Below are 25418 nucleotides of genomic sequence, written 5' to 3'. Positions count from 1 at the left end.
GTACAGGAAGGACAGGAGCCCTGGCTAACAGCTGCTAAAGGCAACTGAAGGCGTGGAGAGCTGGGGCAGCTGGCGAAGAAGGACCTAATTTTTTGGGGCGTAGTAGAGCACACAGAAATAAAAGCAAAGTAAAACGACAATGAACAAGGAGGACAGGACGAGCACGACTTCTTGGAAGCACATCCTGAACGCGCCCTTTTACATAAAAGAGGGAGAAAGGACACCCACTTTTCTTATCAGCTCTTATCATTTTCCGGGTCACACCTTTGTTGTCCCGAGGATTTCAGTAGGCCCTCCTGGCCTCCTGCCTAACAATGCGGAAAGCACTTGGATGGCAGGTTTACTCACCAGTTTAGCATTTTTCCTGATCTAAAATTTCGGGGAAAAAAAGAAGAGACGATGCGTCATCCTTGCCCAGCATTCGGGTTTCAGGTGAAAGGAACGGGATCAAAGCCAATTGGTCAAAGCTGATCTCAATCGTTTACACGCGACACGTGGTCCTCCTACAGAGCTAGATATTAACCTGTTTCGTCCTCCATTGCTTATTCTTTCCCTAGAGGCTGACGAACGGAGACGTGTTTTCGTGCTTGTCTTTCGCCTGCTGTGTAGCGCAGAGGCCAGCGAGTCCTACGAAGTTCGTGTGCTGTCGTACTGCGGCCTTAGCGACAAAGGTAAGCTGTTTTCTCGGTTGTGTGCCATGAAATCGCCGTCATAATTTTTGTGGACCTGAGCTAGCTCTCAGCCTGTTACTTTCGTTGCAGAGACGCGAAAATCATTAGTTCAAGCGTCAATGTTTTAAGCGCAACGTGCTTGTTCCACGTGGAACAATACATGATTGGGGAAAAAGTAGCAAAAACGAATTCTAAGATGTTGGTCGGCTTCAAGTTGAACGAAGATGCACCTTGTCGATTTTCACCTGAACATTTTGTGCGCGTTCAGTGTCGAAGTAAGAAAAACTAAAAAGGAGACGATGCCGAACTAACCCTAACACGTGAGCCGTTTTAAATATGGCGCTGGCAACGAGCTAGCCATGGGGTGCCTCGATGCAGTTTTCTACATCAATTGTTAGATTTCGAGACTCCATTTTTTGGTCGCAAGGATTGCGTCAGCCCGTACGCTGCAGGGACGAATTCTAAAATTTGATCTTGTTAAGAGTGATGTCTGGGAGCATATTGAATGCTTTCACGTTTCAAAAAAGTGATATTAATTACGTCTGCGAAATTGCTTTGATGGAATCCGTTCTCCGCAACGGCGGAGATGTCACCTCCCCCTAGCAAAGGAAGCATGCGTGCTCCTACTGCAGCATAAAGCGGTAAGACTTTAGTTGGGGTTTCTCTGCGGTATTGATAGTTTAGGCTGAAGTCGCGTGTTTTATTTCGTTATCTTAGATCACTGTGTTCTAAGGGTCCTCAGCGAATCGCATAAGCAGCCGCAAACGTTAGGGAAACTTTCCCACTCGAGAAAAGCCTCCTGGACCATTTGCCTAACCCTGTTTACAGATGGGCTGGGTGAACGCCCTTTTTGCAGCAGACGCCTTATCTTCTTTCCGGGTGACCCCTGTCGACCCAACTGGCTACGCTTGTTCTTTAAACTCGGATCCTTATCCGTGCCATGCCACTCTTTCCGTTTCTTCAGGACCCGACTGCGCTTTTCACCCGCGCCTGTTCTGTCGCAGATTCTTCAGCCGAGTCCATCATGAAGATTGCCTTCGCGTTGGTACTCTTCCTGGAGGCGGTGTGCATGGTGCGGACCCAGATGAACCCGTTGAGTTCGGGCCTGCAGCGGTTGATGGTCGGCGTCATGGGCGCTCGCGGCGGAGGCCGCTACGGTAACCCGGGGGCCGCCTACGTCCACCAAGGCGTTGCCGCCGCTGTTCCCCACGCCAATATTCGTCGGCCGGCCTACGCTGGACGTGTAGGAGCTGCGTGAGTAGACCCCCCCCCCCCCCCCCCCCCCCAAATTAAGCCTTTATTCTTCACTGATTCGCTGTCTCGTTCAGTGTGTGTTCGCTGATATATGGTTTATAGATGTCAATTTGTTCTATAACGCTTACAGTGACGCCGACACCATTACTTTGGTTTTTGTTTACATGGAGAGCTTTGCCTTTAGTTTATTATTAGTACACATGTGAAAATTTTCAACGCGAAAAACGGACACCACTTTTTCTCCCGTGCACTCCAATAATAATGAATGCGCGTCATACGATTATAGAAAAATGGCATGACTGACAGGGTTTCGCATTCGTTATAGCGAGCAGCATATTTTACTGGTGACAACTAAGCGAAATAACGCCAGGACAGTTTGCTGCCGAACTTTGTTAATAATATATCATTGCTCCTGTTTACACGACAAGCATCAATAATGAAAGGTAATCAAGTTTTAAGTCACCTCTGACGTGAGGCGCTGTCGTTGAACGCACCGGAAGCACATTCGCGTTACTTGGCGCCATCTTTGTAAAGTACTCAAATAAGACACCACAGTCTGCAGGTAATGTGAAAGATGCACCTGTTTGCTTGCGTTCTGTTATGATCTGTTTTTCTTTTTTTTTTTTTTTAGGATCATGTTCGCCTGGAATTCTTAGCGTGTCTTTCGTTTCGTCCTGCACTTCGATGTCACCATGTCAAGCATGGCGCATTTTCTAGTGAAGACAAAATGATGGTGTCTTTTTTTTCTCTTACAGAAATTGCTGGCTATCCGTCAATTATTCCCCAACTTGTCGTAGATGTAACTAATCAGTTTTATGTCAGAAGTCCCTCGTTTATATTCACGATCAGATAACTCGGTAAACTTACGGCCACAGTCCGGCCTGAGACGTCCTCATTGACTTCGGGCGTCGCACACGCTTCTTCTGTATGCTGCCTGCTTCCAAGTCCTTTGATATTGAAAATCATTGTTTTTACAATCATGGAAGGAGGGAAGTTGTCACAATATGTCTCTTTTTGTCATTTCGCACAGCAACGGCCGAGTGCAATCCCGACCTATGTTCGGGAACGGCCTACTCTCTTTCGGAGCCGGGCGACGTGGCACGATGTCTGGCCGTCGTGGGCGGCGCCAGGCGTCCGCATACCCGGAGGACCTGCTGACCAGAGGTTTCAATATCGTGCAGCGCCTGGACGGAGACAGGTGCATTATGCGCGCCTGCTGCGAAGCGGCCGCAAAGCCCGGGTTGTACGGCAGCGATGGACAGCTGGCTGTGCAGTTCATCCTGTGAGTATACGCTTGGCTTGCCTCGAGAAATGCTTGCACGTTTGACAAAGCTGTTTACATACCTGTCGTCTAGAGCGTAATAACATAGGTAGCAGTGTCGCATTTGGCTGCCTAAATGAGACAAATGGGCAAGACATCAGGTATACTGCAGGTCTGACGGTTAAAATATTGGCTGGATTGAGCTTGGGACCCGCCTCTGCCCCTTCAGACACGGCCTCATCTGAATCACAGCGAGGCATGTTGGCCGTGTCCCGTTTTAATTTGCAGAAATGTGACGTAGGAATAACACCACGCTACACAAAATGACACTATTTAGCTCTTTCTGTTTAGCGCAGTGCCGTTTAGAGTCAATGCCAGTAATATGTTTCCCGTCTTCATCCCAATGCCGCCAACAGGTCCTTGAAGCATGACGGGAAGGCCCCGTGGCAGCCCTACCTGCTATCCGCTCGCGTAGGCCGGGCGCATGGCAGCTTGCAGCTGTGCCGACGCATCTTCGATGGCTGCAACCTGAACCGACAAGAGCTGGGCCGCACCACTCGACAGCGGCTGCTCAAGGCCATCAGCTGCCTCACTCAACACTGCTAGCACCCTTCTCAATGCAAGAACTGATTTTATGTACTGGCCTTCCGTATGCGTGCAGTCCACAGACATCGACTCATGACGCAACTAACGTAGGCTCTGTGTAAATATCTATTCGCCGACGCGTTTAGCACTCCCTTAGCCAGGAAATTATGCAGTCGCTTTTAAGGCGGCTCTGCAATGACGCGCTTCTTTTAGAAGGTTAGAATTTTTTAGTGTTAGCCAGTGCGTTTAATTTTGAACCATCTGGTCATGCGGGCCTCTACAAACGCTGTGTGAGAACCATGATGTCAGATGAAATATTACTGCTGCAGGCGCTTGTACGACCTGGTGTAAGTAGTGTACAGCCTGTGTATGACGCATCGAGCATTTTTTTTTTTTGTATTAGACTGTCAATAAAATACGTGTCTCTGCAGTTAATCGTCTTGTTTGTTATTCATTACGGCGCTTTGCTTTACTTGAGAATTAGATTTTTGCGGATCACCACAAACGTATGTTGCCTCGATGGCTTTATCAACGCAGGCGACGAAGGCCATTCCACACAGAGGGAGTAGGTAACAGCGTGTAGCCATTTGAAACGCGAATGAAGGGCTATATATATATATATATATATATATATATATATATATATATATATATATATATATATATATATATATTATATATGAATGAAAGAAGCCAACAGTCGGCGAGGCCAAGGAAAGCATTGGGGATTGTACTTTGTCTTTTTTCTTTTAATTTTTACTTCGATAATCACATAAATTAGTAATGTAATCTGTTCAGGGGAAAGACGAGCACCCTCACTTCCCCTTAATTGACCTGCTTGTAGCTTACGGGGGTCTCGGTTCTGGCAGTCTTGAAGCCATAGGTAGCGTAAGAGGGTTCTAGCACAGCTTTCGCCCTCGCTATTGATCACGTTCCACGTCCGCCGCTTTGGTTGAGGGTGGCGCTGGTGAACACTCTCAAGGTTCGTATACAGCAAACATTAATACCCAAAAAAGTAGCAGGGGGGACAGCGGCCGATGTAGCTCAGTTGTAAGAGCACCGGACGCGATATTCGGAGGTCGTGGGTTCGGATCCCACCATCGGCACGTTGTTTTTTCTTCTACTTTGTGTTTAATTATCTTTCCCCTGAACAGATTACATTACTAATTTATGTGATTATCGAAGTAAAAATTAAAAAAAAAATTAAGACAAAGTACAACCCCCAATGCTTTCCTTGGCCTCGCCGACTGTTGGCTTCTTTCATTCATGTATTATAACGAGCACCCTCATTTCCCCTTAATTGACCTGTATATATATATATATATATATATATATAAAAGGGGCATTGTAAAAGCGACGGTGGGAAAAGCAGTCACTTTCCGGCTAGCATGGGCTGTTTGTGGCTTACGTTGACTAGTGAGAGAGCATCGCGCAGTGACAATGCAAGGATATATGACAAATCAGCACCTTTCTTGAAAGCGCGGAAAAAATAAGCAGAAAACCAGAAACGTGCAGTACAATGCAGGGCTGGGGAGCAGTAAACGTCCATAGCCACAACCGATATGGCAGCGGCGTTGTTAGGTTAGGCCAAGTTGTGCTGCACTACTTAGAAGAAAAACTTTTCGGTTTAATTTACATGATTTTTATCAAATGAACTTTACAGCGCCAGTCATTTTGTGAACTGGTTGTCTGAAATACCATCTTAAAATCCAGGTGTACAATTAAAAGACTCATTGCGCTGCTTCCTATTGAAAAACAGTTCACGAAAGTCACCCGCATATTGGGTTCAAGAACAAATTAAGCAAAAGCGACTAAATGTCCCCTCCAATCACTGTTCCCAATATGAGTTTCAATGAGTGTACGAACGAGGACTCGTAAGAGGAGGATTTGTTTTTTTTAAAGGATTTGTCTTAACTCTGACTCGGCAAGACATCTATTATTAACTGCCGAAGCGTTGGTTATAGACAGCGACGTGTAGAACTGGGCTTTCTTTTTAGTTACCATGGGCTCACCTTCACGCCTGATAGTTTGGGCACGCTCCCCTCTGCGGCGCGCCCACGTTCTTCTTCACTTGGCCGCATATAAGCTTTTTTTATCTGTTTCGTCCGGAAACAGACTCTGCAATACACTGCCCCGCTCCGCTTTGTGAATAAATGAAATGCATTTTAAAATTGCGCTTCAGAGCCTGTGCATTTCAGTGCAGCCATAATATTATCTTTAGTGTCATATGGCCGGGGCTCGCTTTTGCTTGAAGCGGCGACTGAAAAAAAAAAAAAAAAAAAAAAAGGGTATTTCCTATTTACCTTAACCTTTCCTCAGATATAAATCTTGGCCCCAAATCATTCCTCTTCTTTTTCTACTTCTTATCTTTGAAGCTCACTGACTCTGCTCGTCTACCTCTTGTTTTATAGAAAAGTTCAGGTTTCACTGCAATATCATCTTGGTCCCAAATCATTCCTCTCCTTTTTCTACTTCTTATCTTTGAAGCTCACTGACTCTGCTCGTCTACCTTTTGTTTTATAGAAAAGTTCAGGTTTCACTCCAATATCATCTTGGTCCCAAATCATTCCTCTTCTTTTTCTACTTCTTATCTTTGAAGCTCACTGACTCTGCTCGTCTACCTTTTGTTTTATAGAAAAGTTCAGGTTTCACTGTAATATAATCTCCTAATTTTACGCATTATTCGGCTGCAGGCTGATCGCAGTTTAATAGTTGGGAGTTATTAATCCTTCTCAGGCTAGCAGCGACGAGAAAGCATCTGCGATGAGAACAGAAGACCGGGAAGAAGAAGACAATTTTCTTAGTCTGCCGACGGGCCCTATACCTCTCTCGTGCAGATTCACTGAGAGGCAGCCCCATGTCTTTATCCTCTCTTCAGGACCGGTGCTACTGCGAGCGACGGTCGCCTACACCATGCAGAGCCAGAAGTATAAGGACGCATTTAAATATATTTTTCCGCTTTTAACTAGCACGCGTAAGCCTATCTATACGTAAGCACTGTTGCATAGAATACAAGAAGGTGTATCGGGTGTTTGTACCGGGGTGGTCAAAGTGAGCAGAGCACGCCGTTGTCTTCAGATATTGTTCACGCATTGTCTATAATTGAAAGTGGCAGTCGTGGCATATGAAATGCATACACGCTGGTGCCCCACTTATTTATGTCAGAACCTTTGTTTTAACGCTTGGAGTCTGGGAAATAGCTCAGAAGAACTTTAGCACAGCAATCAAGTATGGAAAGCCTTATGTCATTGAGTATGAACAGTGCATGCATCGAGCGCTGTGCGTAGCTTACTATTTTTTCTCCTTCGCATGGTTTTCACTTCACGAGCGCTTCGAATGTCCATTGAAAACATGCGATAAAGGCCTCCAAGCCCTAGATGTCGCGTGCATAGGGCTCACTATCTCTTGTTTGAAGAGTTTCAAATTCGCCCTGACACTTTTTTTTTTCTCTCTCGCTGCAATAATCATTTTCTTAGACGTACACAAAGGGGCACAGTAAAAAGATTGCTGACGCACGTGTTTTTGCACTAACTGCGGGAGGATTTCCTGCGCTGCCTCCTGGATCTGCGCTCTTCTCTCCATTACCAGGTTATGCCACACGAAGAACGCCTACCCCGTCCTGCACGTCTTGCGCGACAATAAGGAGCTCACGTGAGTCGACCTTCGGAACGTTCCTGACCCGGGGCACGGTTTATTTGCTCCTCTGCGCTTGGTCGCGCTCTATATGTATACTACTTCTAACAATTTCCCGGAGCCTCAAGCAGAAATTAGCGTTTGTGCCAACAAATCATGAGGTCAGTTTATGACAATGTTAGTCTTTGAGAACGGCGAGTTAGCGACTCGCGCTTTATCTCTCGTACACCAGGGTTATCGCGAACCAAGTTCGTTCGAGATAGCTAGATGGTTATATCTGACCTGCTGGCGGCGAGTTGTATCTTTCACTCGGGGGCCAACGAACCGTCAGAGAAGTTATAGGCTTGAGGGCCAAAGGAGCGAAGGAGAAATTACTAGCAATCGAAACAAAAACAAGAAAAAAAAAAGAGAAATGGATTACGAAGTTATACGCAATTGGATTGTGTATAAATACGTAGAGCACTCTTGACGGCTGTAGCGAGACACTTGTGGTGTCTCTCATGGTTAAGTATTTGACCATTCGTTATTATACGGATTAAGTTTTGCTCAAATAGGAAAAAAAAAATTTCTCGTATGACATGACTGCTAGCAACAATTCGTTAGTTTTCATATTGTTTTACCAAGCGTACATTTTATAACAATAAATAATAAACTATTCTTGAGTGGTCAGCTTGATATGGATTGCTTTTCAATCAAAGTGTGCCTGCATTCCTCTTCAGAAGTTGAAAGGCACCAACATTACGGATATTAAATCTTAGTTAATGAGTACATCTAGTGTCAATGGTATGAATGATGACGATTTCGCTATCGACTATACTGAATATGTTTTCGTCTTGCGTCATGCCTTAGCTTCATGAACTGGCACCGATTTTACAATTCAGAACTTTGTTTTCATTTCCAGATGGCAGAACGACACCATCGGCATCAATTGAAACGGAAGCCAGGGGTATGTAAATGTACACACATACCATACAAACGTACATTTGCTTATACATACCCCTAATGCATGAATGTGTCGGGTAAGTATGCTATCAATGCCCAAGAAGCTTACATCCGCCACGTGGTTTACTAAGTCTAGAATACCTTGTTGCAGATTCATTCTGAAGCACATACCGCTGTTAGAGGCTTGCCTGTCATGCCATGCGAGCAAACCTTAGGGATGAACTTTGAGCAGTTTTAAAACTTATACAGAATGGCCAGATACTTTCTGAGAGAAGACACGAAGGAAAAATTGAGAGCACTGTGGAATCTACACTCACTGCAGAAATGCGAAAGCTGGAGTTTTGGTGCTGCATACGGTGCATTACGTTTGCCCTCGTCATTATTATCAACTAAATGCACCGCCATTATCAGTGCTACTGTCCTACAACTGTATAACGTCATAACACATGTGGCGCTCCTGGCGGAGAGAGCGGGAGTTAGGCCACCGTTCATGCGCACCGCCGTCTCTCACGGACGGCGCGAGTTGGTCGCCCAGCTTTGAGGCGTGACGTCACACAGAGGTCATGTGAAAGGTCATTTCATGTGCACCGCCGTCGCACCGCAAAGGTTTGAAAGTGAAAGTAGTATTGCTTTCGCATTAAAAGTGCCTCGTGCTTGGTTATTTACGTGTCCGTGCTATCCGTACTTGGCATATGAAAACTGGGGCTAGTGATTTCGTCTTTGGCCTATTCTTAGCGTTTATGCGCGAATAGCAGAGGTCTGGGTAGTTGAAACAATATAGAATTTTCGGCAACGCTTTAACTAATACAAGATCACCTTTTCATTTTTGCAGTGGACATGTAAGTACAGACTTTCAAGATGATTACCATCTGCGACTTATTACGAAATGCTAAGGAACAATGAAAGGGTGCGTTTTTTTATATGCACGAGTTAGGCGGCAATTCTTCACTGCAGGGAAAAAAAAAAATGAGCTGTAGTTTAGCTTGTGGTTAAACCTGGAGTTACGCGAGAGCAATCTGCATGGCTACGCTTAGGTTCGGTTGGAAAGTAAAGACATGGCTTTTGTACAAAGTAGTTTACAATATGGTTTCAGCTTTATGCCATAAGGGGCACTTTTGACCACTAAAGTGCGATGAGGCGAAAGTCTCTATCGCGCGGTGGTCCGAAGCCCTCCGCTACGGCACCTCTTTCTCTCTATTTTCACTCCCACCTTCGCGATGACGCGATAGTGTAAGCTACCAGCCAACATATAAATCTCCGCTTTAACCGAGCCCTATGAACTTGCCTGCGTGGTCTAGGGATACCGTGAATGCAAGGGTCTTGACAGGCTCATTCTGATATCACCCTCCCATATGAAAGGAGAGGCCCGAGTTGGCAGCTCCTGCCAAACGTAATATCAGGAAGCCCTACGTCTAGTTAGTGCTTGGCCATGTTAGCTGCCAGCTACCGCCTCCCACGACTTCTTTCTTCGCTCTTCGGACAGGCACGGCGAAATGGCGAGACTGTGACCAACGTAGTTCTCGCTTCAAAACTCGTCACATATATATTTCTTGCTATAAGGTATACCACCATGTTGCGAAAGGGTTAGTATAACCCCATGTTTCTTTTTGCGTTTCCTCGACCAGGCCAGGTGGGATCGTGATGTCATCTCTGTTCATCTTTCTTGTCGCGCTGCTGACCATGCTGTCTTACACTGCGTTCCTCTTCGTCATTGGTGAGTGCGACACGTCATCCCGTATATGAGGAATTCAAGTGACGTCACGGGCATCATTTTGTGGCCCACAGCGCAGCTTCAGCAGTGCTACCCGGAGTAGGAGATGATATGGCGATTAGATATGCTTGCAGCCTTTCGCTGTGCTACATGCACCACAATATTGCGATTATTGTGACGTAGATACATACTGCTGCAGCGGTGGCTGCACTACATCAGACGGGCCCGTTTATTTGGCATCCTTATGTTCATCATGTACACCAATGTAGTCTACGTTAGGAAAAGAACTTCCTTTAGGATTCTTACATGCATGCTCACGCTAAACTAAATTAACCATGATGAACTCTAGAAGGCAATGGCCCCTGTTCGAAACACCAAACGGAAAAAAAAACTGTGAGACCCGCCACCTCAGGCAGATGCGGTTTGATACTTTGTTCCCTTGCATCTCCTAGTTTCGTCTTCCTCTCGACGACCTCATACTGTGGTGATAACATTTTGTAGCTTGGATAATATGTGGCAGAGCTCGGAAAATTTGAGTGCAACAAGAAACTTATCGGTGTCTACTCTTTTAGCACGGAATGTAATCAAACAATTTTTTAAGCCGATTGCTATAAATGATTCTCTTTAAAAAAGGCTTCAGGATATCAATCACACACACACACACAACAAAAAGACAGAAGTAACCAGCTTCTTGCTGCCCCGTAGTGGGAAGAAATATACACTCATAAATGTATGTACACCAACCCCCATCACACGTGAATCGTAGCTCGAGGGGCCACATGTCACAAAGTCACGTGACCTGCAGAGTGCACATTCGTAGACGCGCCTACTTCCCGGAATGCATTCGAAGCACCCTGACCGGTCAGTAGCTATAGGTAAGGAAAAACTGCAACGAACCTCCATACGCTGTACAAACTCCTTGAGGGACACGAAATTTTTGTGTTTTAGTTAAGGGCTGTGAATAATGCGTAAAAATTCTATAAGCATAGAACACGGTGTTAGAGGCACGAGCTCGCATTGCATAATTTATTACCGTGTTATTTGCACGCAGCAGTTTCGGTTTGTAGCTGCCTGGTTTTTACATGACGTCATAAACCGGAAGACATAACAATGCGATGGCAAATGGAATATTCCTCTATCGCCTCAATGCCGTATCATATGGCTTCTTTAGCCTTCACCGTGAAGGAAGCCAACATTTGGCCAAGCTTTAGAGTATTGATACACCTATGGCGGTACCTCTATGTATGACGTATGAGATCATGGCGCAACTCATTTAAAAATGGGATTGGACTGTTTGGATACATACTTTTTAGATAATTAACGTCGCCTGAGATGTGTTTCCGTTATAAGCCGTTACTATAAACCCGTGGCCGCCTTGTCGCTCGCCCGTACTTTCAGCGGTTTTCGAGACACCTCCCGAGGCTGCTGCACGCCTCCACGTCGATGCTCCGAGGCGCACAACTCATGACACCACCGTCCTCCAGGTCACTGAAACCACAAGCTCAACGGAAGGTGCGACGACCAGAGACACAACGTCAACCACTATTACGATTACTACGGTCACTACGACTACCACAACAGGTACTACCGCGGAGAAAAAAAAAATGGAGGCTTAACTCTTCTAAACACAGATGCAGAGCGACAGCTCGGATCGCCATACCGGGCTCAAGGTCAGAGGCCTACTTAATTTTAAAGCAGACTGAAATTCCTGGCTTGAATGTCTGATTGCCCCAACCGGTGACATTGGCGAAACCTGGTGCAATACAGTTCTCGCCTTGAAAAAAAAAAAAAAGTTCGCGGAATAACACACTTCCAGGGGAAGCGAATATAGGACCCCTTGTAGTTTTGTGACGTTCCGTGCATTTACGTGTGTAACCCGCCAAGCATAGCGTCGAGTCTAAGATGATCTCTTGGATGAGCAGCGATTCCCAGGGCTTTTCGCAAACTCAGATAATCGTTGAACTTAACGCTGATAGCACTGTCATGATCAAAATACGTTCAGTACCAGCGCAATATTATTTAACGTGGTAATAAATGTGATAATAGCGTCATGGGCAAAATTGTAGCAACCTTGGTTGCTCTTCGGCCATTTTGTGCTAGTTGCATTGTGTTCTCAATGATAGAGATCCTTGAAGGGCCATAAATATTACGATAAGTCTACCATCCTTCTGGATCCTCTTAGTGCCAGTACCGTCAGAAGCCATGTACACTTATTAGTACCAAGTGTCCTCTTAAAGCTTGTCGTCAGCTTTCAAATTAAACTTTTTGGCACTCGAGTGGGAAGTCTATCTTAAGGGCAGTGGGCTATTTAAGCCACTTAAATCACTGTACTTGGCTTTGCACCATCTTCGATCTCATAATTAAGTCCCATCTGTCGGTTGTGCAAAAGGATTCGTGATACCGAACCTCCACTGGGGAACGTGCGAGAACTTCAAAGTGACAGGCCCACAGGGCAGTCGGGCTATGCAATATTACTGACAGTGTTCTAGCGTTTTTTTCATTACAGAGGGGAAACCTGTACAGAGTAAATAAAAAAGGAGCGCCCTGCTCGTTTTAATGGAAGAAACAAAGGTGTCATGACTAGTGATTCGTTGACGGACAGATGGCGCCCATATAGCAAAAGCTCTTAAGTGGGGTCGTGTGAAAAGTTGCCACATATCTAATGTAGCATATCTCTCAGCTGCCATATCTTGGGTTGATACCAACGTGGACATTGTTGGATATTTGCTGTTGATTTTATTGCATAGTTGGAGCAAATTTTCTCGCAATGAAAAGAAAGCAGCCAATACCGCATGCTGCTCACTGGGGAGAGCGAGCACTTTGTCAACTATCCGAGTCAATGCGCATTGCCTGATGTCGCAGCCGCACCCATGGTGCCGAGACCGATGGGCAAGCAACCGCTGTTCTGCACTTTCGGCACCTTGCAGCAGGACTACGAGAAAATCGCCGTCGACGGCGTGTGCGACTACGCCTTCGTGCCGCTCTACTCCCGCGGTCGGGACACGTTTTTGGACGACAGCCACCACGTGCTCCGCACCATGCTTGAGCGGGCGGCCAATGCACGCTCGACAGCGTACGGTGTCAGCATACCCCAAAGGCGAGTCACCCTCAACACCTTGCTTCGACCCCTGTAATGTTTTCCGCTTTGTAACTTTCGCTTTAGTTCAAATCGTTCAAGGGTTTCCTCTATTCATAACTCGAACAAAATTTCTGACCCCTTCCATTTGGGATTGTTGAAGTTACGTATGCTTCTCCGAAACGATAGTATGTCTCACCTCGTTACATGCTTTAAACTATAGTACAATTGTATGGTTGAAGTGGTAGTAATGCGATATCAATACAAGCATTACAAGCCTCACCATGAAAAAAAAAAACCAAAAAACGGCAGGAACGATGGGCGCGCAGCGTCACAAGGCCAAGTGACAAGCGCTGATTAATCGACTGGGTAGGTGACGTCACGACTATTTGACGCTGCCAAACGTCAGGACGAATCCGATCATCCAACGGATGCAGTGTAGCGACCAGCCGCTCTCGATAAAGACAGAGAACGCAGCAGTGCTGGGGAGGCTGTAAATACCCCCGAACAATGAGAATCCGGACTACCCCGTCGTCAAGAAGCTTGCCCAGGGCAGAATCGTGCTAAAATCGAAATTGCAGGAGCGACGCTGTCGATGGCTTACGCTCGCGACACTTGGCTGAGGGATCATTCAACCAACCTCTTCAATTTTTCTCTTCCTTTGACACCAAATCAAGACTTTCTCCTTTAGTCTCTATGCTAATGCTTGCCCATCGCCCATCAATCATGATGTCATTTCAAGCTCTTTTATTCTTGTGCGTATATCGGCTGGCAGAACTACGGACTAGCTTGTCGAGAAAGAGAGACGCAGGTTTAATACACATGCAATATGGCATCGCAGAGTACGCGGGTGTCTTGAGCTTCGCCCCTTTTGAAACGCGGCCGCCCCTGCCGGTTTTGAATTCATGTCACCCCTGCTCAAAAATCGAGCGTCTTAAGCACTGAGAAACCACGGCGAGGCAAACTATAAAATAGATGAGCTGTGCAGTTTCCGAGATGCATAACCATTTGGGTCATTTTTTATTGTGGTTTTTATGTCCATTCCTAGGGGTACACTTACGCTTTCATATTTCGCATGCATCAGTTGTTATAATGACACTCCCCTCCCACCCCCCCCCTTTTGTTTTCTCGAGGCATCGAGGTCGTCGCTCGCACCGATATTAGTACGTCCTTCTAAACAGGACGAGAGCCAGCCTGGTACAGTTTGCATTACGCTTCCTCTATACCACAAAAAAAAAAAAAAAAAAAAAAAAACAAGAAGAAAAGTTAAATGGGGACAAATCAAACAAAGCTAGATCTCAGGAGTCGCTGTAGATTAAACTGAGGGCATTTTGAGCGAGGGTTTGACTGAATTCTCATAGGAATAATGCGACCGCCTGCGTCGTAACAGGAGCCACCTCCACGCTCTGAGGGATCTGCAGATAACTCGTGGCATCTCCAAGATGCGAGACTTCTGGACAACATGGAAGATCTTCCACTACGGCGTCCTCGACATGGAGCTTAAGCCAAGGAGCCTTGCCATTCGGCGGAAAGTCAAGGATGTCTTCCACTTCTTAAAGGTGCTGTTTCAGGCCACGCCGGATGCCCTACACTCGCTAACAACTTTACAAAATTACACCACAATTTTTTAGACATTTTGGCCCACTACAGGACTCCTGAACAGGCAGCAACTGCGATCATGACAAATTATTTCTCAAGCAACAATAAATAATACAAAATATTTGAAACAGATGTTTCTATTCTTATGCAGGCGTACAGTGCTTCGGCTACTGCTAGAACAGACTCTGTTTCAAGAAATCAGGCGGGATATTTCATGAGTTAATTCGCATTTTCTTTGCCGCGGTGTTTAAGTATCTTGAAGAAGTTTATGGAATGCTTTGTCAGAGTGTATACGTGCCTTCACACACATGCCGACTCATTAAATAGTACCACTGAACGACGGCACTGCGCGAAATTGCGCACAAAAAAGATTCCTTCATGCGAACTGTACCCGAATACTAAAGTTGGCGTTTGTCTTAGATTTATTTCTTTTCTTTTTTTTTTCTTCTGTTGGTTCGTCGTTGACCGGCCTATAACCAGAACACATACAGAACACGAAGAATGCATGCATATGCCTGCGTTCGAGCATTGCAGCACGTACTGACTAGCTCACATGCATATTTCTTGCATTACGTGCGCGTATGCATCTTTTATTTCGTCTGTGTCCTTCAGCGGCTTTTGAAAGCTTCCGGGGTCCTTGTTCCCGAATAATGACTGCCACATCGGGCACGACAGGGCTACCTTTAGGACGAAAGGTTTCTGCAGCCTCATCCACGTTGACGCTAAAGGAGGCCATGATCGAATGACATCGGAGGAGGCTCTATGGAGGGCCGAAAAAAGTCAGGACTGTGGCCTAAATGGTCATAGGCGCAGAATCGTCACCACCGAGATCTTTACAACCCCAGTGCACATCAGCAGCAAACGTCACGACTGCGAATGGGCGTTAAAGTGCGAGCAAATGGAGCTGTAAGTGCAGATCTGAGTCGAGTCACGTGGTTTCCCTTGTCCACTTTACCCAAGCCCGTGCGCGCAGATTAATTTCCTGACCCTTTATCACCCATTCGCTGTCGTGGCGTTCGCTGCTGGCACAGAAGCTCATGCACCGGCCTTATGAGATTCTCGGAGGTGACGGCAGAATGCGAATAATCGGCCGCACTGAAGTAATTGAAGTTGGCAGGCGCCATGAACGGCTATGATCGGTGGTGCATATATGCTTTTTTTCTCCTGGGGGGGGGGGGGGGGGGGCATTTTTTTAAAGCGGGGCTTCATATTCCTGTTATGGCTTGTTTCACATACTGTAGCTTACGACTGTGGGCCAATGAGTATGTATGATATTAGGTACTAATTAAGGACATAGTTATTAAACGAGTAGCAATCTGCATGTACTTGAAAGTAGATACCAAGCCGTATATATGCATGGTATTCACTATTTTGTCTTTTACTATCTGTTTTTGCGGTAGCAGGCATGATTATAGCACAGTAATTAAATCAAAGTGCTAGCGGCACAATATGAAACAGCACATTATTTGTCGTCGTGGGCCAAGGCGATCCTTTAAGTGCAGGCTCGCAAATTGCGCCCACAGGCCTTGAGGGTTCAGCAGCAGAAGTTGAAGAGGGCCTTCCCCCAGCCTCCATCACCTGAACGAGGATTCATTGTTCTGGGCTTCCGCTTGTGGCCACAGAACATGAACCGCTTTCTGCACTGCATTTCGCAAGAATTGAGGTGAGTATATATAGTTCACTATATATAGTGAAGTCTCCAGATGTCATTCCTGTTCATTATCATGGCGAATGAAAATATGCGCCAAAAGGATGGCGCATGGGCATAATAGTAACTTGAAAAACGCCATACCGTATAACTGTCGAGACAGTGATGGATGCCGTCGTCGTATTGGAGATCACTTAGCAATAACTGAAGTGACAGGTCATTATGAATTGCATCACTGTTCTGGCTTGGGGCGGCCTTCCTTGGGACGCCTTAAGGGAGGACATCGGACATCAATGCACACAGACGACGTTATACAAATGGAAAAGGAGTTCATTGTCTCCTATTTCATGCAGGAAACTCAGTTACAGAAATGCCTTGGGATTGTGCAGTCTTCTACTTGCACTTGCAAAAAAAAAAAAAAAAAAAAAAAAAGCCGGAACGGGTTATTTCGAGTCCTTCCATTTTCTTTTTCTTTTTTTTCTTTTTTTTTTGTTTTTAGTGTTAGCTAACTCCTAAGGCAGACGTCTCCAGGAAATAGTGGTTTCGGTCGTCAGGAGGAAGTCCGCAGCGAACATGAAAGGTAGTGCCATCGCGCACTTTCTCTGCCTCCACGCCCGCTTTGTGTAGATAGATATCAGGGAATGGTACAAAACGTTTGCAGTGAAAGTTCGCTTGTGGGTCATGTACGCCGTGAACGGCGACGTCGCAGGACGTTCATGGTGGACGGCGTGATCGCGTTGACGCACCTGTGGAAGGACGAGTTCGTCGCCCGCTACCCGGGCTGCTGGGTCACGGGACCGGCGCCTTTCGAGGTGTCGCCGCACACCAAGGCGTTCCACATGCTGGGCATGGTGAGAGCCCCATCATAACGCCATTCTTTATCGCAAGAGCACGCAATCGCTTCTTTGCTAAGCATTCGTATGATGCCAGCCCTGTAAGCCGTACAAAGGATCACGGGACCTCTGACTGCACATTTTCGAGAGCGCTAATCACACTATAATCACGTGGCCTACATTAACCCGGCAGCTTGCGCATTGGTAAATCGACCTGTACTGAAGCGTTCTGGATGCGCCACGCATATGGTATTACAAGGAGAAATATCGAAAATGTCCAGAGACTCGCACGTTTTTTCTCCGTATTTTTTTTTCATGATTTCCATTAGATCAGTGGAAAATATCATACGGGAGTGCATACGAGCTTCAACTTTCCAATTACATTATTGTTCGTGTGGTATCTACACGGGCCGCACGAAGAAGTAGCGGAATTATGGAATAGTAGCATGGAAGGCTTCACGAAACTACAGTCGAGTAGTAAGAAGCACAAGCGTTAAGGTATAGCCATTTCTTTAACACGGCGAACGAAAAGAAAAATGTTTTCTTTCCTTTTCTCTGATCGTTCTATTGGTATTTCTACACAGAGCAAGACAATGGAGGTGATAAGAAGCCAGACGAAGTGGAATGAGTACCCCTCGTTGGCCGTGTCCGTCACCCTGTGCACGCGTCTGTACATGACGACGAAGTCAAGGAGGCTGTACGCGCCATGCGTGGACCACCAGCAGCCGCCAAACACCATGTCCGCGGTGAGACTGTTTTCACGTCGACAGATTTGGTCGGAACCCGGTATCAACCGGGTGTTATTGTCTTTCTTAGAGAATGACACTCTTTCGAGAGGCGCGGAAATGACACGTAATCAGACACGTAACAAGTCCAAACGCTCATTTTCCACTAACCATGGTGGCGTGCGGCTTTAACGCGTTCTCTTGGTGATCCAAAAGTCACGAAATCGAACCATGGCCACTGCGCCCGCTCTTCGGCGGAGACGAAATGCAAGTCATCCGTGGGCTGTGTGGTGTCAGTGTATCTTTAAAGAACTGCAGGTGATTGAAAGTTACCTGGAGCTTTCTACTATGGCGCTTATTTATCTCTTTCTTATTTATTATTTCCCTCCGGTCGAGGCGTCCAGCTAAAATGTGAGACAGATGCTTCAGCTTTCATTTACTTAAAATATATTTTAATTGGAGAAGAGGATGTTAGCCTGTACCTTTAAGGTCTTTCAACATGCTGCCTTCTTCTTTGTGACTGCACGGTAAATGAGAGAAATTTATTGCGCTTATAAAAGTTATTCTGGGTCGCTTGGTTTTGTCCGTCTTGTTTTCTGAATTCGTAGCAGTGAAAGCTTGGAATATTATGTACTAATTAGTTCACTACTTATTAACTAGTGTAATTGCATACAACGCACCAACTAAAAATTTACAAGCTTGTAAATATAATTATATAGAGTTTCCTAAGGCTGCATGAGGGAATGCGCAGAGTGCGCAAATAGATGCGCACTCTTCCACGAACTCCGTCGTGGAAGAGTGCGCATCTATTTTTGTTATCTGAGCTTCTCTAACGTGAGCCGAAAATCCGGCACGAGTGTCTTTCAACTGATAACAAATCTTTAGTAAAGGTATCACTAGACTTATGGCAAAATATAATTGCGTTCTTGCAACATCATTTCTGACATTCTGCACAAACATTCCATCCTACAATACACGGAACAAAATGCCATGGCGCGTACCTTTCTGCCGCACTACATACTGTAAGCAGTCACTGACGTATAGTTTACACATTGCCTTAAGTCCTACAAAAGAACAACATTACACTTGAGGAGGCATCGTGGAATAAATTAGCCACATTTATTCTCATGTTTAAATGTGCACAGATTTGGCATCGTGATTAGAACATATATGCAGCCTTTGAGTACCTTCATTTTACTTGCATTGCATTGTAAAGCAGTTTTCTGCACAGGGAAATGTGGAGAAGTTTTTGTCAAATTTTGTCCACTGATATGGACTCAAATATTAGATGTCGATACTTTGTGGCTGTATTTATTTTTTGCTTATTAGTGCGCTCTTCCACTGCTGTTGTGATCAGCTGACGGCCTATACAAGCCCGGAAGAGGGCGCAGGGTGGCTCTCAAGCTGCAAAAACGCAGGTTTTTGCTTTGAAACCTCTCTTCTTTGTTGCTGATGTAACCTTGAGAGCGTTGATAGAAAATATAAATAAATAATTAATTAATTCATTCAAATTGACAGTCTGCCTACATTCTTCAGATGCTTAGCGGAAATGGACATGCTGATCAATGTTTGTCGGTCTTCAGTCCACAGATAACCGTAACACACTAGAACAAATGTTAGAATCTTTTAACGCAGGTACGCTTATTTAACGTCTGAATCGACGCAATTAAACTGTGGTAATTTGGGCACCTTCTTTTCTTGACGAGTACAATGTAACCCCATGGTCCAAGGAGCCGTGTTGTTTGGTTTGGTTTATGGTGTTTAAAGTCCCAAAGCTACTCAGGTAAAAAGGGACGCCGTACACTTGAAGGCCGCGGTTGATTTCGAGAGACAGTGGTTTTTCAACGTGCAATGACATCGCACAGTACATGAGCACTTCTTGCCTTTCGCCTCCATCGATACGTCCACACGTGGTTCAGTAGTCGAGTGCCCTAATAATCGAGTCACCTTAGTGGGCCGGTACATATATCATTACAATAACTTAACAGTGTAACCCATAACAGTGGTGCGCGCACGTCGTAGAATTGGCACAAAGATCTCCCATTAGAGGCACACCCTCAACTGACTTCGTTAACGCCACAGTGCAGTGCACAGCAACATACTTCAAAAATAAATTACCGATTTTATACGAACAAAACAATATACGAAAGAGTAGCATATTTTATGGGTTTGACAGGCTCAAAAACCAACCAAAGGCAAAGGTAAGGAAAGCCTGCAAAAAATATAAATAAAAGCATGCGAGTGATAAAGCAACAAAATATTAAAATAGGCTAGGCGCAATCGAACTTTCAATGCGAAAGTTTAGTCACGGCGCAGCAAAGATGGAATTTAACAGTACGTGCACACACACACACACACACACACACACACACACACACACACACACACACACACACACACACACACACACACACACACACACACACACACACACACACACACACACACACACACACACACACACACACACACACACACACACACACACACACACACACACACACACACACACACACACACACACACACACACACACACACACACACACACACACACACACACACACACACACACACACACACACACGCACGCACGCACGCACGCACGCACGCACGCACGCACGCACACACACACACACACACACACACACACACACACACACACACACACACACACACACACACACACACACACACACACACACACACACACACACACACACACACACACACACACACACACACACACACACAGATGAAAACAAAGCCGCTTGTCATGATCTCGACGCTCTCGATTCTTTCGTTCACTTGTTTGCAGTTCTGCAACGACAAGCTGAACGTGTACGTAGATCAAGCTGTGGACGGAGAGCAGTTTACTATGATCTCCAAGCCTGCTGGCAGTTCCGACCTCCTGGCGACCTACGAATCATCCATGACCATAATGACAAAGGTGCATACCTGCAATGCGAGAAGACTGCTTGATGAGTGCTCATCACTGTTTCTAGATTGCTCCTAGAAAGTAGATGACAGCGAAAGGGCGATGCCATCGCGATGTATTGTGCTTCCAACTCTTTGAAGGGATTGACTTTGCTACGTTGTTTGGAAAGAAATTGCCAAGCGAGCCCTTTTCATGTGCTGGCAGTTCCATCATCGCTCAGGAACCTTTATTACGACTAAACATAATCGGCAATTCCAGTGCCTATATCTTTATGGCTGCTTCAAGGGAGAATTAATTTTTTTGACTTATTCTATATGATAACTAAAATAGCAAGTGGAGCCGGCAGCAACAGCATGAACACTCTCGGACTTGAATTTTGTCTTTCACTAAGCCTATAAAAAGACTCAGCATACTGTAAGTGCGCATGTCGATTTACTCCAAAGCAGGTCCCAGTTACAGTCTTTTGTTTAGCTTAAATTGTTTTGTGAACAAGCGAGTAGATTCTTTAGCGCCTATATATCCTTGTATTGGAAGATGGAACGTACACGGCGTTTTGAAGGTTCGGCGTGGTGCGTTCTCTCTCCGCCCCAGATATGCCATGTTATGCGCGATAACTGGGACCTGGACGTCGGCCTGGCTATGTTTGACATTGAATGCGAGGACTGGGCCGAACAGTGTCGATCCTCAAATGCCGGAAAAAGTCAAGACCCGGCGTTCGACATCAGCGGACACACCAGGTTCAGCTACAGCACTGATTACTTCCAGGTCAAGGCGAAGTACAGGGCCGCCAATGCCACGTCTTGCCCGTGATGCATCAACGGCCACGAGATGACAACGTGGTTGTTGAAGACGGACTACGGATATCCGTCTTTTTTTTTTCTTCTAATGTATAAGAGCGTCACCACCAAATACATTGTGGCGAATCAAGAGCATAGCTCATTACTTGAGGGAATGAAGTTCGCAGCCATTCCCCCTAGGTGCTCCATAGTTCCCGTATGCTTTCCCTGAACATTAGGGAGGTTTTAAGTCAGCCTTATGATCTGTAATCTCGCCGCTTCCGTTTAATACTGGTGTTATGATTTCGTTTTTAGACTGAGCCGTGTGCTCGTATTCTCGACCTTTCTCCTACCTCTGTACCAGATAAATAGTACTGCCTTCGTCACTGCGGTAATCTGACAACAATAGCCCATGCGCTTAGTACCAGTTGCTCGTGGCAAACTTGGTTCCCTTCTCACATTCTAACAAAGCCTTTCTGCATGAATTCAGATATCAAACAAGTGGTTGAATGTTTTTTGTACCTTGTGCTTAGTAAGGGAACTCTTAGTTTCAGCTTATAAAGTAACTGTAAAGAAAACTACGCAACTTTCCCCTTCACAGTCGAGCGTCCGTGCAGGAAGAGGATCAAAGTGCGGATCTGAGTGTTGAGCATGTATGCAGATTCGAGAGCGAGAAAGAGGACGACGAGGAAGGGGGGGAGAGAGAGAGAGAGAGAGAGAGAGAGAGAGAGAGAGAGAGAGAGAGAGAGAGAGAGAGAGAGAGAGAGAGAGAGAGAGAGAGAGAGAGAGAGAGAGAGAGAGAGAGACCATGTGCTTGCTGCTTGCACCTCAACCTGCCTCAGCCGTTGTCTGGTGTGGCGCACGGCCGTAATGAGAGACCTCCAAAGGTCACTCAGTAAAGCTTGCTGACCCAAATGGGAAAGCATTTCGGGCACCCCCACCGATCAAGAATTTTTTTCCGATTTTTCTTGTTTGTGCTCTCGCATGAATGGCTAAGGCGCTTCGTGAGAATAGTAGAAATCTGCGCCGACTGGTGCCTAGCGAAGATGAAAAGCAGTGAGAAAAGAACAAAGACGAGAGGAGAAACGTACGTACACCACGACGACTGGACTAACAATTGCTTGCTTTAGTTTGATTTAGGGGGTTCAACTTCGCAAAGCGATTCAGGCTGAGAGAGACCCCGTAGTGAAGGACTCCGAAAATTTCGGCCACTCGGGGTTCTTTAACGTGTGCTGACATCGTACAAAACACGGACGCCTAGCTTTTCGCCTCCATCGAAAGACGCCCGCCACTGCCGGCATTTGCAGTGGCCTCCACTACGGCCCCTCTTTCTCTCTTTCCACTTTCACTCCCACCTTTCCCTTACCTTACGGCGTGTTCAGTATGGGGGAAGGTGGGGAGGGTGGCTGATCCCGGCGCTGATGGGGATGGGACAGGTAGGTTACCGCCGCTTGCGGCGGGGGCTAGCCTGCCACCGAATTTTTATCTGCTGTAGGCCGTCATTGCACCCGCCACCGCTTCGGTGGTGGACGACGGTTGTTGCTGCGCGCGTCTTTCTCTCTCTATTCTTTTTCTTTCTTCTCTACTTTCTCTCCTCTGTCCGCACGAGGCAGCGGAGATGGCTCAGCTACAGAGCCAGTAGCAGGCATGTGCATTTTCTTTTCCTTCTTCCTATAGCCACAACTGCAACACACTCAGCTTTCGCCCTATCACTAGGTTGAAGCCATGCTTAAACCTCGAAAATTTTCCTGCGATGAAGAACCCACACTAAGTCACATCAAATGGGCCTGTCAAAGCATAGACGTGGTCCTCAAAATTCGAAACCAGAGTGCGGAGCAATGGAAGACTCCGATGTGATGTCCAGCGACCGCTGCGAAGACCAGCAAGGTTTGTTACACCGAGCTCAACGGGAGGCAGTGGCCGGTGGAGCCCTGGACTGAGGTCAACTGACCATTGTGTAGAAGTGGTCAAGGTCGACGGAGAAGACTCTGTTGGATGCAACAAGCAGACATTTATGAAGACGTCCAAAAAACTGCCAAAATAATATAGGGCTAAATAAAGTTTTTCCTTCCTTCCTTCCTTCCTTCCTTCCTTCCTTCCTTCCTTCCTTCCTTCCTTCCTTCCTTCCTTCCTTCCTTCCTTCCTTCCTTCCTTCCTTCCTTCCTTCCTTCCTTCCTTCCTTCCTTCCTTCCTTCCTTCCTTCCTTCCTTCCTTCCTTCCTTCCTTCCTTCCTTCCTTCCTTCCTTCCTTCCTTCCTTCCTTCCTTCCTTCCTTCCTTCCTTCCTTCCTTCCTTCCTTCCTTCCTTCCTTCCTTCCTTCCTTCCTTCCTTCCTTCCTTCCTTCCTTCCTTCCTTCCTTCCTTCCTTCCTTCCTTCCTTCCTTCCTTCCTTCCTTCCTTCCTTCCTTCCTTCCTTCCTTCCTTCCTTCCTTCCTTCCTTCCTTCCTTCCTTCCTTCCTTCCTGGATGATTAATTATCCCACTGCATTTCATTTGCCGATAGCTTTCAACACGCGATGTTTTCTGTTATTCAACACCATCTATAGGCAGAGCCTGTACAATCCAAGTAATCTTGATTGAGCCCTAGAGCCCTGAATGTGTGAATGGCAAGCTTAGTGCCCTGCTAGACTTTATGTCGGAGTCTGGCGTCCTCAACCTCACCTAACCCATCCCCTTCCCCTCTAGACCTCGGGTCATCCTCATGAATAAAGGTTTTTGAATGAATGAATGAATGAATGAATGAATGAATGAATGAATGAATGAATGAATGAGCCGTATAGAACCAAACCATTCATTAAGAGTAAATGAGATGCTTAGTCTCACTTAGCGGATCTCTTAATCGCTCCGTAGCTGAAATATGCAGGATGGAATGAAAGAAGAGAGACAGAGGCGCCATATTAGAGCGATCCAAAATAATATCGACCAACTGTAGAGTTTTAACCCAGTAGCGTTGTCCGTAGGAGGAAGTAGAAGAAAGAGCTAAAGCCAGACGCGTGCTCACGTGCGTTCACGTGTCTGCCACCTTCAGCGAAGAAGAATCAGATCTCCTGGCAAAGCGGACCGCTTCCTTTGATCCTCTGCATACCTGTGTAAGAGCGACCCATCCGTATGGCTGCCCACACCGGCCGCGCTTCTCGGCGGCACCTGATTGAGCCGAAGTCTTCGTCGACCCAAGGGACTGAAGACGCCCGGAAGTCCTCCCGGTCCTACAGCCTCCAGAGTGAGTGACCCGGCCTCCACAGATGACGCTCCTCCCTCTGCTCGACGCCCCCTAGAGCACTCAGTCAGTCAAAGAATTGTTGACAAGTGCATAATCATTTATTTCTTTAATTGGTTAAATCAGCAGTTTTTCAGTTCAGTCGTTAAGGTTTATCCCGACTCTGGGCGACCCTAAGTAATATTAGGCCTAAACGGTTTAAGGTTTACGTGTGTGTTTAGGGAGACAAACTTCGTCCCTCGCTGAATGCGCTTGCCAAGCGCAGTGTATGCTGTAATTTTTTTCGCGAGGTTCGTTCATAGGCTCGCCGCTGGTACGGTCTTCATGATGACTGTATAGCTAACTCACGGTCGCATAGATATCCTATGCAAGGTTGGTGCTGCCGTTCCGTGTGCCACCGATAGTGTCGTTGCCTTCAACGGTGTTGTTCTAACCTTGCCAACGTTTGTTGTGATGACTGATATTGGTGTTGGGGGGCACCAATTTACCCTTCAACCCCATTTCCGATCTTCCACTACGCGCTACCAAACCGCGGCTGCGCAAGAGGCATACA

The 25418-nt window shown here is 46.2% G+C and overlaps 2 protein-coding genes across 2 annotated transcripts; both read left to right on the top strand.

Moving 5' to 3' along the window:
- The first annotated feature begins 1684 nt into the window (after positions 1-1684).
- Positions 1685-4145, top strand: LOC146196910 (uncharacterized). Its single transcript, XM_084596418.1, has 3 exons — positions 1685-1925; positions 2956-3207; positions 3603-4145. Exons 1-3 carry the CDS (start codon positions 1696-1698, stop codon positions 3790-3792), a joined length of 672 nt encoding a protein of 223 aa, XP_084452544.1. The 5' UTR covers positions 1685-1695; the 3' UTR covers positions 3793-4145.
- Positions 4146-9987: 5842 nt separating this feature from the next.
- On the top strand, positions 9988-21685 carry LOC146196909 (uncharacterized). The gene is made up of 9 exons (XM_084597091.1): positions 9988-10060; positions 11456-11569; positions 12920-13154; positions 14524-14692; positions 16256-16395; positions 17090-17231; positions 17798-17959; positions 20756-20887; positions 21467-21685. Exons 1-9 carry the CDS (start codon positions 9988-9990, stop codon positions 21683-21685), a joined length of 1386 nt encoding a protein of 461 aa, XP_084453217.1.
- Positions 21686-25418: the final 3733 nt, after the last annotated feature.

The sequence above is a fragment of the Amblyomma maculatum genome, chromosome 3, assembly GCF_055883805.1.
Source record: "Amblyomma maculatum isolate TAMU_Amacu chromosome 3, ASM5588380v1, whole genome shotgun sequence".
NCBI classification, from domain to species: Eukaryota; Metazoa; Arthropoda; class Arachnida; order Ixodida; family Ixodidae; genus Amblyomma; species Amblyomma maculatum.
The sequence above is the reverse complement of the archived record's forward strand: the minus strand, read 5'-3'. Positions and strand labels throughout refer to the sequence as shown.

What these genes read in the sequence shown, in the direction of transcription:
- LOC146196910 (XM_084596418.1), top strand. Translation starts at nt 1,696, where the DNA reads ATGAAGATTGCCTTCGCGTTGGTACTCTTCCTGGAGGCGGTGTGCATG. An exon ending in GCTGGACGTGTAGGAGCTGC is followed by an intron (nt 1,926 to 2,955) that starts GTGAGTAGACCC and finishes CATTTCGCACAG; the next exon opens with CAACGGCCGAGTGCAATCCC. An exon ending in CTGGCTGTGCAGTTCATCCT is followed by an intron (nt 3,208 to 3,602) that starts GTGAGTATACGC and finishes TGCCGCCAACAG; the next exon opens with GTCCTTGAAGCATGACGGGA.
- LOC146196909 (XM_084597091.1), top strand. Translation starts at nt 9,988, where the DNA reads ATGTCATCTCTGTTCATCTTTCTTGTCGCGCTGCTGACCATGCTGTCT. An exon ending in ATGTCTTCCACTTCTTAAAG is followed by an intron (nt 14,693 to 16,255) that starts GTGCTGTTTCAG and finishes TTGCGCCCACAG; the next exon opens with GCCTTGAGGGTTCAGCAGCA. An exon ending in CGCCAAACACCATGTCCGCG is followed by an intron (nt 17,960 to 20,755) that starts GTGAGACTGTTT and finishes ACTTGTTTGCAG; the next exon opens with TTCTGCAACGACAAGCTGAA.